Below are 13461 nucleotides of genomic sequence, written 5' to 3'. Positions count from 1 at the left end.
TCGTCTGGACTCACGTTTTTCTAAGCCTTCAGTGGAGCACCAGTCTCAGGTTGAGATCATTATTTTAGCTTCTCTACCAGATAGGGGGTTTCCTGAGGAAGGAAGTGCATTTTATTCATCCTTCGCTTATCCTCTGTTGCTTAGCGTAGTCTTACACTGGCAGATGCTCAATCAACATTTAATGAGTCTGACTGCATGTAGCTTGATCTTGGCAAACTTCATATATTTAAAAATCTATACGCTTATAAATTTGAGTGTCTTTTTTCACACTGTAGGAAGATTTACAGTAAGATTCCTCTATCAATAAATATCCCCTCCTCATTTAAAGAAAGACTTGATTTACCTAAAATTTTCGGACTCTACTTATCATATAGAAAAGACCATGAAACAGTAAAGAAGGTGCCTGCAGTGGAGCGTTCATCTGTGCTGTACACTGTGCTTTGGTGCTCCAGAGTTACTCACTTAACCCTCGTAATAGCCCTGTAAGAGGGGGCCTTTTATTAGCCTCCACACATAAGGAAACTGAAGCTCAAAGAGGTCAAGTAACTTGCTTACAGTCACTTAACTAGATCTGGGATTCAAGTCTGGGCATTTGACTCCAGGGACCCCACTTTTAAGCACCGTGCCATTCCCATTCAGGGTGACAAAAGCCATCTGATCCTGTGGCTTGTGCAGAAGAAGTGAGCTGTAGTTCTTGTTCGTTATTTGCTGAATGATGAACAAGAAATGGAGACCTCTGCAGGCCTTCCCCTAGGGGTCTGAGAACCAAATAGAGTTCTGAGAAGTCACTCACACGCAGAGTGCTAGTATGAATTCAAGGTTTAAAAAAATGCATCTTAGTCAAAAAATTAAGGGAGACATCATGGTCAGTGAACCTAATTGTAGTCAGTTAAATTAGCTGTGTAGTGCTAAATGATTTGCACTATAGAAAAGCCAGGAAGTTCCAGAATTGTTCTCTTACACTTCCTGTACTTCCACCTCCACCCCCAGTATTTTTTTAACCATTGTCAGTGACTTAGAAGTACAACGATATGAAGTCAACCGTTAATATTTATATTACACCAGGAACAAGAGAAATGGGAAAAGTAGGAAATAATACTAAGTGTTTTGACTCATAATTGCAAGAAGATTTCTGTGATAATGGTTTAGAATGATACTAATTGAAATATGCAATATCTGGCATATTGCAGTAAGATCTAATCATTATGCCTTGCCTGTTGATTTTTTTTTTTTAATTTATTTATTTTTAGCTGTGTTGGGTCTTCGTTTCTGTGCGAGGGCTTTCTCTAGTTGCGGCAAGCGGGGGCCACTCTTCATTGCGGTGCGCGGGCCTCTCACTATCGCGGCCTCTCTTTGTTGCGGAGCACAAGCTCCAGACGCGCAGGCTCAGTAGTTGTGGCTCACGGGCCCAGTTGCTCCGCGGCATGTGGGATCTTCCCAGACCAGGGCTCGAACCCGTGTCCTCTGCATTGGCAGGCAGATTCTCAACCACTGCGCCACCAGGGAAGCCCCTTGCCTGTTGATTTTTTTAAAAAAATTCCAAATAGAAAAAAATGCAAGATTGGCAGCCTCTATTTTATACATGGTTTATGTCTCACAGCCATAATATGGAGAATGCAAAATTCTTAGGACTTTTAGTGATAAAACAAAAGCCTTTGAAGAAGCTTATGGAAAGTTGTTTTGAGCCTCAAGCACCCCAGAGGTGCGTTCTCCTCTATGACTGAGGCTACTTTGGTGGAAATGCTTGAGAAGGACTGATTTTTGTTTGTTTTGCTTTGTTTTGCCTTTTATGCCAAGGTAGAATACAGAAAGAATCGTAAACTTATAAAAAAGGTTATATCAGCCAGAAAGTTCCATGCTAGATGTCTCATTAACATAACCATAATCCTCAAGGAGAAAAAGTATTGGCCTTCTCCTCCTCCACCTCCTCCACCTCCTCCTTTTCCTCAAACACTTTCCCAGAGATGCACTGTGATTCATTTCAGCAAATTGCCATCTTTTGTTGGGAGAGAAGTAATGGCCTAGGTGGGTTCTGGTGTGAAAGCGCTTCTTGACCTGAGTCCCTAGCCCCAAGTAAAGCCGCACCTTTGTCTAGGAATCCGCCTGGTTCATTTATCATCTGTCACTGATTTTTGTCTGGGAACCAGAGACCAAAACTCTCCAGGGATACCACTTACATTCTTACGTGACTATGGTTTTAATGACACAGTCCAGGAATATCCCTTTTTTATGCTAATTTCCCTCCTTTTCAAAGAAAATGGCCCTGAAAATTCTGTAATTTTGTACAGTGACCTATTGCAATTAGCAAGCAAGGACAAACCCTGCCATTTGACTGCATAGAAAATAAAAATAAAGAAACAAAAGGAAAGTGGACACAAGTCCAGTGACGTTTGCAGCTTCAACATTTCTGGAGACTGTTTTATCAGCACGCCTCTGCACCCAGATCTGGGCCGTGCCAGGTACCACTTTCCTGGCAGCTGGCTGATGGTGTGCCGAGTGGTTGGCTCTGCCAGTGGCTCTCCCAGGGAGCATCACTTCGTCTTATTGGCATGTTCTTATCTGTCATGAGAAATTAAATGTGTGCTTAAGATGGTGCTCGTAAGGCTAATGAAGGTTTTGAGGAGTTTTTTTATTGTTGTTCAATTTGATTTATGACAGATCTCTCAAGACTTAGTTTTTTATTTGCTTTCTGTTTTTCACCACTGGTTATGGAGAGGGATGGGTCTCTTTGATTTCTTTTAACAGCATGCATACCATTTTTTAAACACATCTTTTTCACAGATGAAACAATAACTTAGTGTCATCAGTTTCAAGATCAAAAGCATAGACCCATCTGTAATGACTTGGAACAGTTACTAAACAAAATATTACCTTGTAATGTCTGGAGACTTAGGCAGACAGGCCATGGAGAATGCAGCAGGAGGATAAATTGCTGCACAGATTGTCAGATTGCCAGAGAATCCAGAGGACTGGCTCCAGGCAGGCAGTTCATTCTTCCTTGTAGGACAGTTTGCTTTTATTCACATGTGGGAAGATAAAGGGTTTCCCTTCTCAGCTGCTCATAGAACAGGGGATGTGTTGAGAGGAACTGGCCTACTGTGCTCAAAGCAGGCAGCTCCTAGGGTTCCTGGCCCTTTATTCCTTTTGTCCAAGGAATCAGTCCATTGTGTGCTAGCTCTTGGTCTCATGTCTGGTGCCAAATGCCACATGCTATTCCATTTGGTATCATTGATGGCTTTTCCCACAATCCAGGGTGACTCACTGCATTCCACAAAAGGTAGAGGATTTATTTTTTTGATTTTTCTGCCTACTTGATGAACTGCCTTTCTGCTGTCTCCCAGTCTGGTGGGAATTTGAGACTACAAAGATGGAACCTGCTTCCCAGACAAGGATAGAGGTGAGGAGGAAGGTCATTGTTAGACAGCAAGTCCAAGTTCTATGAAACACAGCACTGCCAGTTGTGAAGCAAACATCTATGCAGACTGTGAGTCTTACTTTTAGGTCTGCTAGAGGTCTTAAGAACCACTCAAGAAGGTTTGGGGTTCAGTCTGACTGTGAATTGAAACAGGTTTACCAATCTAGGAACACTGCACAGGATGGCAAATATAACCACGGTCAAAGCTAGAAGTCACCTCTGAGCTCTTATTTGGGTTTCCAATGGCATTGTGCATGTTCAAATACAGGTGTAGATCCTTTTAAAAAATTGGGACAGAGAGTACTAACAGTAAATTTATCTTTGGGGCAGGTGTGGGTGGTGAAAGGCTTTCATAAGAAAAGATATCCTCCTCCAGGGAGTCTGCTGAAAACTGAGAGCATTGCTTAGGACAGACTCCTTTCATGGTTTCCCATTAATTATTTTTCCCTCTCACTGCCAGTCACATTTTTCTATTTTCATCTCTTTTTCCCTTTTAATTCTAGGAATGCAGTTATTAACTTCTAGTCTGTGAAAAGGAATCTTTATCTGTCAGACCTTCAGACAGGCAATAATTTGGGTGTTTTGCCAAAGGTGATACCGCAGCCAACCCTCAGCTTCAGTTCCCCACCCTGGGCTACAGCTGCCTCCTGCTGTTGTGATGGCTGTGCCCTGATGAACCTGTCAAATAACTTTTAATGATGGCATTTGTATATACAGGGCATACCCTGTCCCTGCTAGGGTTTAGTTACGTTTTTGCAACACATCAATGAGAATGTGAGAGGGATGGTGTCTGTGGGGTAACGGTGATTAAAGTGTGTGTGTGTTTCCATTTTCTTTCTTTGAACTTCTTCCAGAAATGTTTACCTACTATGACTCTGGGAGGATGCAACCAAATTAGAGTTTTACTATATTTATGTGGTTTTGATCTAGGTAATTGTACGTATTGTACAACAACTTAGTGTAATGGCATACACTCTTATCTATTTGTGTAAAATATTTATAATTTTGCAACCTTTCCTTTCAACTGTTCCATAAAAATCTTTAAAAAAATTCCAGTTATTCAACCATGAGGAAGAAGAGCATCCTGTCATTTGCAACAACATGGATGGACCTTGAGCACATTATGCTAAGTGAGATAAGCCAGGCAGAGAAAGACAAGTACTGTATGATCTCCACTTACACATGGAATCTAAAAAAGACAAGTTGGTAAAAACAAAGAATGAATTGGTGGTCACCAGGGGATGGAGGGTGGGAGAATAGGACACATGTTGTTTAAGGGTACAAACCTGCAACGAGTAACAAATAAGCCCTAGAGATTTAATGCACAGTATAGTGAATATAGACAACAATATTGTATTATAATCATCAAACAAGAGACTAGAACTTAATTATTCCAACCCCTAAGAAGAAATGATAATTATGTAATGTGATAGAGGTGCTAATTATCCCTACAATGACAATCATATTAAAATATATAAATGTATCAAATTAACATGTTGTATACCTTACATTATAGTGTTATATGTCAAATATATTTCAACTAAAAAAATTTCAAACAAGTTCTCACTGATTATCAGTTTAGGCTTTTCCTCACTGTTTTTGTTAGAACTCATTGGAATGCAAATAGAAGTTTAAGGAGAGATTGGTATGGTATCGTCATCATGATTTGGAGAAGAGTATATATGTTGTTATTTCTTCTTGGAAGAAATAAATATGATTAGAAAAATATTCTGATTTATTAATAGCAACAAGTTACTAGTTATTTCATCTTTGTTCTTAAGTTTGCAAAGTAAGTATCTCACTTACCTGTGCAAAGAACAAATGAATTTGAAACTTATTTAAAACAAACTGAGAATCAGTTGCCTAAGTCAAGCACAGTAATCTGACTCACTTTAATTTTGCAAAAATGCTTATCATTCTACTTTATTATACAAAAATGGATTTAGTATTAATTGCCTATCTTCCATGCTTGTGAGCACACTTAAAGATGAAAAAATCCGTATATCTACCACACTAATGATTTTCTTTTCCTTTCTTGCTTTTCCACACTTTTCTTGCTTACTTCATGCTATTTTGTAATGACAGGATTAAATATTTTATGTATCTTTATAATCATGTTTGGTTTTTAAAAGCCAGCTGTTGCAAATAGAAGAACATTTAACTTCATTTTGATTCAAACAATATTTGGAAAGCTGTCACACATACAAGATGTTTGAGATAGTGACGGATATAGAAAAGTCCCTAACCCCATGGAACATTGTCTAAAAGGAAAACAGGCATTATTTATTTGTTTGTTTGTTTTAATGTATTTATTTATTTATTTAATGAGTACTTAACACTTTATGTACTAGGTACCATTCTAAATAATTTGCAGGTATTAACTCATGTAAGTAATTGTATATGATGAGTGTTTCTAAAGAAAGAGATGATCCTTTTTATTTGGATTTCATTATAGTTTAATAATAGGCAACAACTGAGATTTGGGGCATGTAAACACACAGCATTTCTCTCATTTTATCACATCTTCAGAACGTGACACCTGGACAGGACAGAAGAGAAATTCGATCCCTTATATCAGGAAAGGAAGGCTGAGTTGGGTTCACGATCTTCTGCATCTTTTAGCAGTTTGGTCCCTATGTTGGCTTTGGCTGGTGTGACTAGTTGTACTCACATTGACTTGGAGTGATCTTTTTCTTCCCTTAACCTGTTGTCATTGTTGTTCCATTGACTCTTTCTATACTGTACTATTTTGGGAGAAGTTGATGAAGAATACCTCTCTTCAAAATTGGCTTGCTAACCCCTAGTTTTAGCGAAATTATCCTGTCTTGCATACTTGACTTTCAAGATGACAGTTTACAAACTAAACTTCAACTTGAGTATTCTTAGGAAGGTCTTTTTTTTTTTAAGCTCCAAATCTAATTTTGTCTTTTGAAAGTTCATAGAGCTTTCTATTGCTTTTCAAGCAACATATTCTAGAAACAATATGTTATACTCTTAATTGTATAATTTATACTGTGGTATTTCAAAAGCCTTTAGAAATTATTCTGCTTTCTTATAAACTTCATTTTACAAATCAAAATAAATTATATGAGTTAACCAGAAGTTGCTGTTAAGAGTGGTAAAGAAGAGAAAGAGAAATATGCAAATTGCATGCGAATAAGATTTTTACCCTGTATTGGACAGTCTTTTAATTCTAGAACTTTCTTTTTCTTTACACTTTAAAAAAAAATTAAAGTATAGTTGATTTACAATGTTGTGTTAGTTTCAGGGGTACAGCAAAGTGGTTTAGTTATACATATATATATTTTTTTCAGATTCTTTTCCCTTATGGGTTATTACAAAATATTGAGTATAGTTCCCTGTGCTATACAGTAGTGGAACTTTCTTGGAAAAAGGGAATTTGTGAGTTTCTTTGAGCAAATTTAGGAGAATATCATTTTTGTGACAACATTTTCTCTACTACCTGTCTTAGTCTCTCTAGGCTGCTATAACAAAATATCACAGACCGGGTAACTTATGAACAACAGACATTTATTTCTTACAGTCTGGAGGCTGGGAAGTTCAAGATCATGGTGCTGGCAGATACGGTGTAGTGGATGGTGAGAGCCCCCTTCCTGGTTCAGAGCCATCTCCCTGTGTCTGCACATGCTGGAAGGGGCAAGCAAGCTCACTGGGGCCTCCTTTATAAAGGCACTAATCCCATTCATGAGGGCTCTGCCCTTGTGAAACTAAGTACCTCCCAAAGGCCCCACCTCCTAATACTGTCACATTGGGCATTAGGATTTTAACATATGAATTTGGTTGGGACACAAGCATTTAGACCATACTTTAAGCAAATTTAGGAGGTCCCTAGAATATCACTTTTGTGATAACATTTTCTTAACTAAATATATTTGATTTTTGTTTGTTAGTCGCCTTCTTATAAAAATCGAAACCTATCTCTTGTGTTGTTCACAATTAACCAGTTCCAAGCTATTGCTTATCTAGAATTGGCCACTTCCCCCATCTTGTTTCTCTGTATAATCAAGTTTACAATCAGTCACTAATTCTTAGTCTCAGTATGAAGCAAAATTTCAGTTGGGTAAAGATTATAATCTTATGTGTATGTGTTGTCTGGTAAATTTGACATTTAAGGGAAAAAAATGTATATACCAGTTCTTTGTACTGGTCTAAATTTTGAAATGAGCTACAAGTGTGCTTTGTTTTTAGGTCCGTATTGTGGAAGCATGACTGTGCCCAAAGAACTTTTGCTGAACACCAATGAAGTAACTGTTCGCTTTGAGAGTGGATCCCACATTTCTGGGCGGGGTTTTTTGCTAACCTATGCCAGCAGCGACCATCCAGGTATAGCAGAAGGACCAACATAAATCTGTAAACCTTTTTCTGTCTTAGAATTCCTCTTGCTAGTCACCATCTCCGGACAGAACTGTGACCTCAGATCCAGAATTAAGATGTGAGGGAAGAGAGGAATGCAGTGTCTTTGTAAGTAGTTAGGTCTGAACTGAATACTTTCATAGCCCATGTTAGATTGATCTGCTGACTTATGTGGGAGAGGGTTGATCTCATTTTCCTAGAAACCATGGATTGTGTATCTTTGGGGCTACCCTCCTGACCCTCCTAAGGTCTGGCTATTCTCTGGAGCTCTCCACCAACCCCTTTGTTAGCTTAGGGGACAAGCCTTTTAACCAGCGACACCCCCCCACTCCATACACACCAGTGCACCCGCATGGGAGCATGCGAGTGTGAGGAGGGGGAAGTCACTGTCACCAAGTGCGCTACCCATCCAGCTAGCATGTGAGCGGGAGAGAAGGGGAGCATGAATATTGATGGAAAGGGAAAGTGTGGCCTCCCATCCAGGCCTCGAACTCCAGAGTAATTTCCATGCAGCCCAGGGTCTGCCAGGGCCACAGAGGTGCCCAGAGTTTCTGCTGTCAGGCCCCTCCTGCGGAAATACTCTGGGAAGGGGGTACCCTATTCATTTCTCACTCAGCCAATCAGATCTGAGCAATATCCTAGCAGGCCCCTGCATGGCCGGTATTCAGCATATGTTTCTCCCTAAGAACTACTGAAAAGATTAAGGAAAGAAAGAACTTCTGCAGCAAGTGCGGAATATTTTGGAAACTATGCTAGGTCCATCTAAAAGCACCAAAATCCACAGTATCTTAGAGTGTCCATTGCTGAGTATTAGTTCAGTTCTATGAATTGCTCCAGAGAGCACACTTCTTTTAAGTCCTTGGTCCTCATTGATCAAAGCTGATAGGCTCTTTGTGTTCTCACTAAACACCTGGCCCTGTGGTCGCTCGATTGCCACTAGCTAAATTGTTAAATTAAGATGTTCCTGAACCTTCTCTGTGAACCACATTGGGCTCTTGAAATTGTTTTCCTCCTGCCAGGGGAGGTTATACACATGACCTTTGTAGGTATGTAGTGAATAGTAACTAACCAGTGTTGGGTGTTTTGTTGGAAATAGATTCTGTTATTTCACTGGATAAATACTGAAGAACCATCATTGATGGTAGAAAAGAAAAATGAAGGGAACTGATGAAATCCTGGGGATAGTGTGTCAGTTTTTATTTATTTTTAAACAGAAAAGTTCAGATAACTAGATAACAAATAAATACTTTTCAAAAACTGTTTCATTTTAAAAGAAATCTTTAGAGCTGATTGCAATTATCTTTATTTATGACAGATTTAATAACGTGTTTGGAACGAGCTAACCATTATTTGAAGACAGAATACAGGTAAATACAGTGTCCTAGCTGTGCTGCAGTCATTTGTTGCTGAATATTTTGTTTTCCTTGACATTAAACCAGATAAAGTACCTTATTTGTACTTAATTTAATTTTTTAAAAAATCATCTATGTTGTAACTAATCAGGAATATTTGAAATGGTTTCTTATACAGCAGAGATCAGCAAACTTTCTGTCAAAGTCCAGATAGTAAATACTTTAGGTTTTGCAGGCCGTGCAGTCTCTTTTGCATCTGTTCATACAGTTTCTGTTGCCTTTGTAGTGCAGAAGCAGCCATAGACAGTATATATGTGAACGAATGAGCATGGCTGTGTTCCAATAAAACTTTCTTTATTTAAAAAAAAAATGCTGTTTGGATTTGGCCCATGGGTCACAGTTTGCTGACCCTTGAGTTCTACTCTAGTACCAATGAGCCAAAATGGAGTCTAGGGTGCATTTTTTTACCGGGACAGCATTTGGGAGTGACTTTTGTGATTCTGGAGGGGGTTCATTTTCTCTTTCCCACAAAAAAGTGACCTACTGAGAATAGGAGATGAAAATTTTCATCGCAGCTTTACTTTAACTGGAAAAATGACTTAATCTCTTAGATGTACGTTTTCTCTCATCTGTGAAGTAAAAGTCTAGAGGGGGATTTCTCAGCCTTGGCACTGTTCATATTTTGGATTGGATGATTTGCTGTTGTGTGCATTGTGGGTATTTAGCAGCATCCCTGGCCTATATGAGCCAGTCATGATAAATGTCTCCAGACGTTTCCAAAGGTCTGCTGGTGGGCAGAAATCACCCCTAGTTGAGAACCACTGGTCTAGAGGTCATTGTCAACAAAAACACTAACAACAACTCTAACTCCTTAGAGTGTTTTCTTAGTACCAGGTACAGCTCTCTGGAGTTAGCATATAGATAGCTCAGGTGAATGTTCCAGTATGCCGACCAGGCAGGTTCTGTTTTACCCCAAAAACAGAGGCACAAAGCAATTAAGTAACCTGCTTAGGGCTACACAATAAATAAGAATACCCCAAAAGTCAAGCTTAAGAGTCCATGGTCCTATCCATCTGATATTCTAATAAATGAGATTCTTTTATATGCAGAATCAACTCTAGTGTTTACTAATATGAAGGCCAGTTGAGAAAAGACAAAAATGAAAATGACCAGTAATTAAATGTTGCCCTTAAAGTTGCTGTTCATCCATTGCAGACATTCAGCAGCATTTTCTTTCCAGCCATACATGTACAGTCCCAGTGGTGACAGGGCCTCTGGGCATCAGTAGTCATTTCCTATCCTCTTAGAGAAAGGAATATATTCAGCCCTACAGTGTGATGTTACGGTGTCAGATCATCTAAGCTGTAGCCCAGCCTATTTGTAGTGTTTAGTTAAAGATGAGGTATGATGACTAGTACAGGGCCATAATCCTTCATCCATAATTGCGAAATGCAGAAAGCTTTAAAAGTCAAAAGATTTTTGTAACTCATTTGGTGGCAGTACCTGATTAATGTGACCTTAAATTCATCTGACAGCAAAATTGGACTAAATTAAACATGAGGCTATTTTGTCTTTATGTATTTGACCTAATATGACTATCCATATATTTGATATAGAGATATTAATGTTTTGATTAATATTTGCAGACCTCAGTGGAGTCGTACATCATATACATTATTGGCACTGTTTTACTTTTCTAAAATCCCCGAAATTCTGAATTCTGAAACACATCTGGCTCTAAGGGCTAGGATAAGGAACTGTAAACCTGTAATAGGATTTCCATTATTTCTGTTTCTTAATTCCTTGATTATTGCTGTAGTGCTGGATTCCATTAGGTCAATGGGGAAGAATTATGAACCATTTATTTGGGTAGTTTTGATAATTAGATTCTGTTACACATCTAATTTGCTAAGTCAGCAGGAGGAAACTGAGAGGAAATGAAATAAAAGCAACTGCTATTTTGGAATCTGCTTGGGCTGGTACATTCTTCTTGAACAAACCAAGCAAACATTATTGTAATATGGTATATATAGAAACAAGGGCCTGTGGCATTCATCTTTAAAGCTGTCAATGTTCACATAATATTTTGAGTTTCCTTTTGCACGTCTTTTTAGGTGTATGGTTGTCTCTCTTGGCCAATTGATATGTTGATGCTTGAAGGAACTACAGAAGAGGAAACTGAATTTAAGGGGGATTATATGCAATATTCGGGGTCACACAGCTAGTTAGGTAGTAACAGAGCCTGGATCAACACACCCTAAGCCACACCCAACCATACCATATGCCATGACATGTTTCTGAAAAATTTCTTGAAAAATGACTCTTAAGTAAGTGAAATCCTAATTTTAAATATACCTCTTTTAGTCAAATAGAAACAAAGTAGTTACTGGGGGCTGGAGGTTAGGGGAAATAGGGAAAGGTTGATAAAAGGGTATAAACTTTCAGCTATAAAGATGAATAAGGTCTGAGGATCTAATGTATAATATGGTGACTATAGCTGATAGCACCATATGGTATAATTGAAATTTGTTAAGAGAGTAGAACTTAAATATTCTCACCAAAAAAATATATATACGTACGTGTGTGTGTGTGTGTGTGTGTGTGTGTGTGTGTGTGTGTGTGTATGAGGTGATGGCTGGGTTTAACTAACTAGATGGGAGGAATTCTTTCACAATGTATACGTATATCAAATCATCATGATGTACACTTTAAATATTTTACAATTTTTTTGTCAACTATACCCCAGTAAAGCTGAAAAAAATATACACCTTTTTTCTGATTGCAAAAGTAATTTATAACTAATGTAGACCATCACTCTCCAGGCATTTAAACTTGACTAATTCAAATTGAGGTGTGCTCTAAATATAAAATATACTGCAGATTTTGAAGACTTATTTAAAAAAAAAGACTGGAAATATCTTGATAATTTTTCTGTTCATTACATGTGGAAATGATACATTTTGAATAATTAGGTTAAATAGAATATATGAGTAATATTAATATTAATTTTGCCTATTTCTTTTGATTTTTTTAATGTGGCTACTAGAATATTTAAATTAACATGTATGGCTTCCATTATGTTCCAATTGGGTAATGCTATTAGAGTGAATCCAAATTCACACAGTTAGTAACACAGAAAGTGATAGTTTCTCAAACTCCTACACTCAGAGAGAATCCAGAGATATTCTTCCTTGTTTTCTTTTTATCCATAGAAAACATAAATTGTTATTTAAACATTTCTTTTTATAAAAACAAGATTATGCTATATATACTGTATTTAGAAACTTTACCTTTTTACTTAACATTTCTTGGACCTCTTAAAATCAATTAAGATGCTTTAGGGCAGCTCATTGTTTAATAGAGTTTGTAATGAATTTTGATATAAAACAAATAATTGTGTAAAACTTGCCTTCAGATGAACACTTTAGATAAATCTGTGTTTTCACAAATCAGGTTTCTGATTTGTCATTAAAGAAAGATATTCCTGCATGTTGTATAGAGGAGAGAAAACACTTTTAAGTATAATTTCACACTTTTTAATTTAAGTATGACCTAATAAAATATAAACTCTTTATTTTTTTTCCAGCAAGTTCTGCCCAGCTGGTTGTAGAGACATAGCAGGAGATATTTCTGGGAATGTGGTGCATGGATATAGAGATGTAAGTAATTGAGGGTAATTTTATGGCAGGGAGGAAATTAAAAAGAGTTAGTGCTTGTTGCTCTGCCTAAATTCTTTACAAAGTAAAGTCAAATAAGATATAAAACTTTGTAGATAGATGCACAGTTCTCTTTTCTGAGAATAAATGAAATAAGTATAAAAACCAAGGTTATTCATGCATTCATTCCTATTTTTAGCATTTCCAGTTAAGCACACTATAAATGAAATGGTAAACAAAACCCTTTATATTATTTATATTATATTTATATTAATTATACCTAAGGGTATAATTCCATCCAATTTTTATAAGAGATCATCCTTTTGTTATAATTTATTTCTTTATTTTAATGCTCCAGTTGATTCATGTAATACAGCCAAGGACATGAATATTTTACATCACAGAATAGTGACATTGTATCTAGGACCAGTGAAGCTGTATGCCCTGCTCATATATATTATTCCCCTCCCTCCTTGCCCTCCAATTTCTAATGCCTATTGAAACTCTCTGGGTGATATAAATTGTTCCCAGAAAAAAATAAATTCACAAGAAATCATTTTTCTAAAGTATATATCTTATATCCAGATACACAATCCTTCATTTCTTACTGTTTACAGATTTCTATCCTGGAAATCTGATATCTGATTTTTAAAAATTTGCTATT

The 13461-nt window shown here is 37.4% G+C and overlaps 1 protein-coding gene across 3 annotated transcripts in view; it reads left to right on the top strand.

Annotated features, from left to right (window-relative positions):
• The window catches only part of DCBLD1 (discoidin, CUB and LCCL domain containing 1), a 68963-nt gene that overhangs the window by 27313 nt on the left and 28189 nt on the right, over window positions 1–13461 (top strand). For all 3 annotated transcript variants that reach the window (XM_061207096.1, XM_061207097.1, XM_061207098.1), the window contains exons 3-5: window positions 7625–7759; window positions 9105–9156; window positions 12728–12800. In XM_061207096.1, the coding sequence (XP_061063079.1) occupies window positions 7625–7759; window positions 9105–9156; window positions 12728–12800 (260 nt within the window). The remainder of the gene's footprint in view (window positions 1–7624; window positions 7760–9104; window positions 9157–12727; window positions 12801–13461) is intronic.

Source organism: Eubalaena glacialis, chromosome 12 (assembly GCF_028564815.1).
Source record: "Eubalaena glacialis isolate mEubGla1 chromosome 12, mEubGla1.1.hap2.+ XY, whole genome shotgun sequence".
Lineage (NCBI taxonomy): Eukaryota > Metazoa > Chordata > Mammalia > Artiodactyla > Balaenidae > Eubalaena > Eubalaena glacialis.
This window is presented reverse-complemented; position numbering and strand designations above follow the sequence as displayed.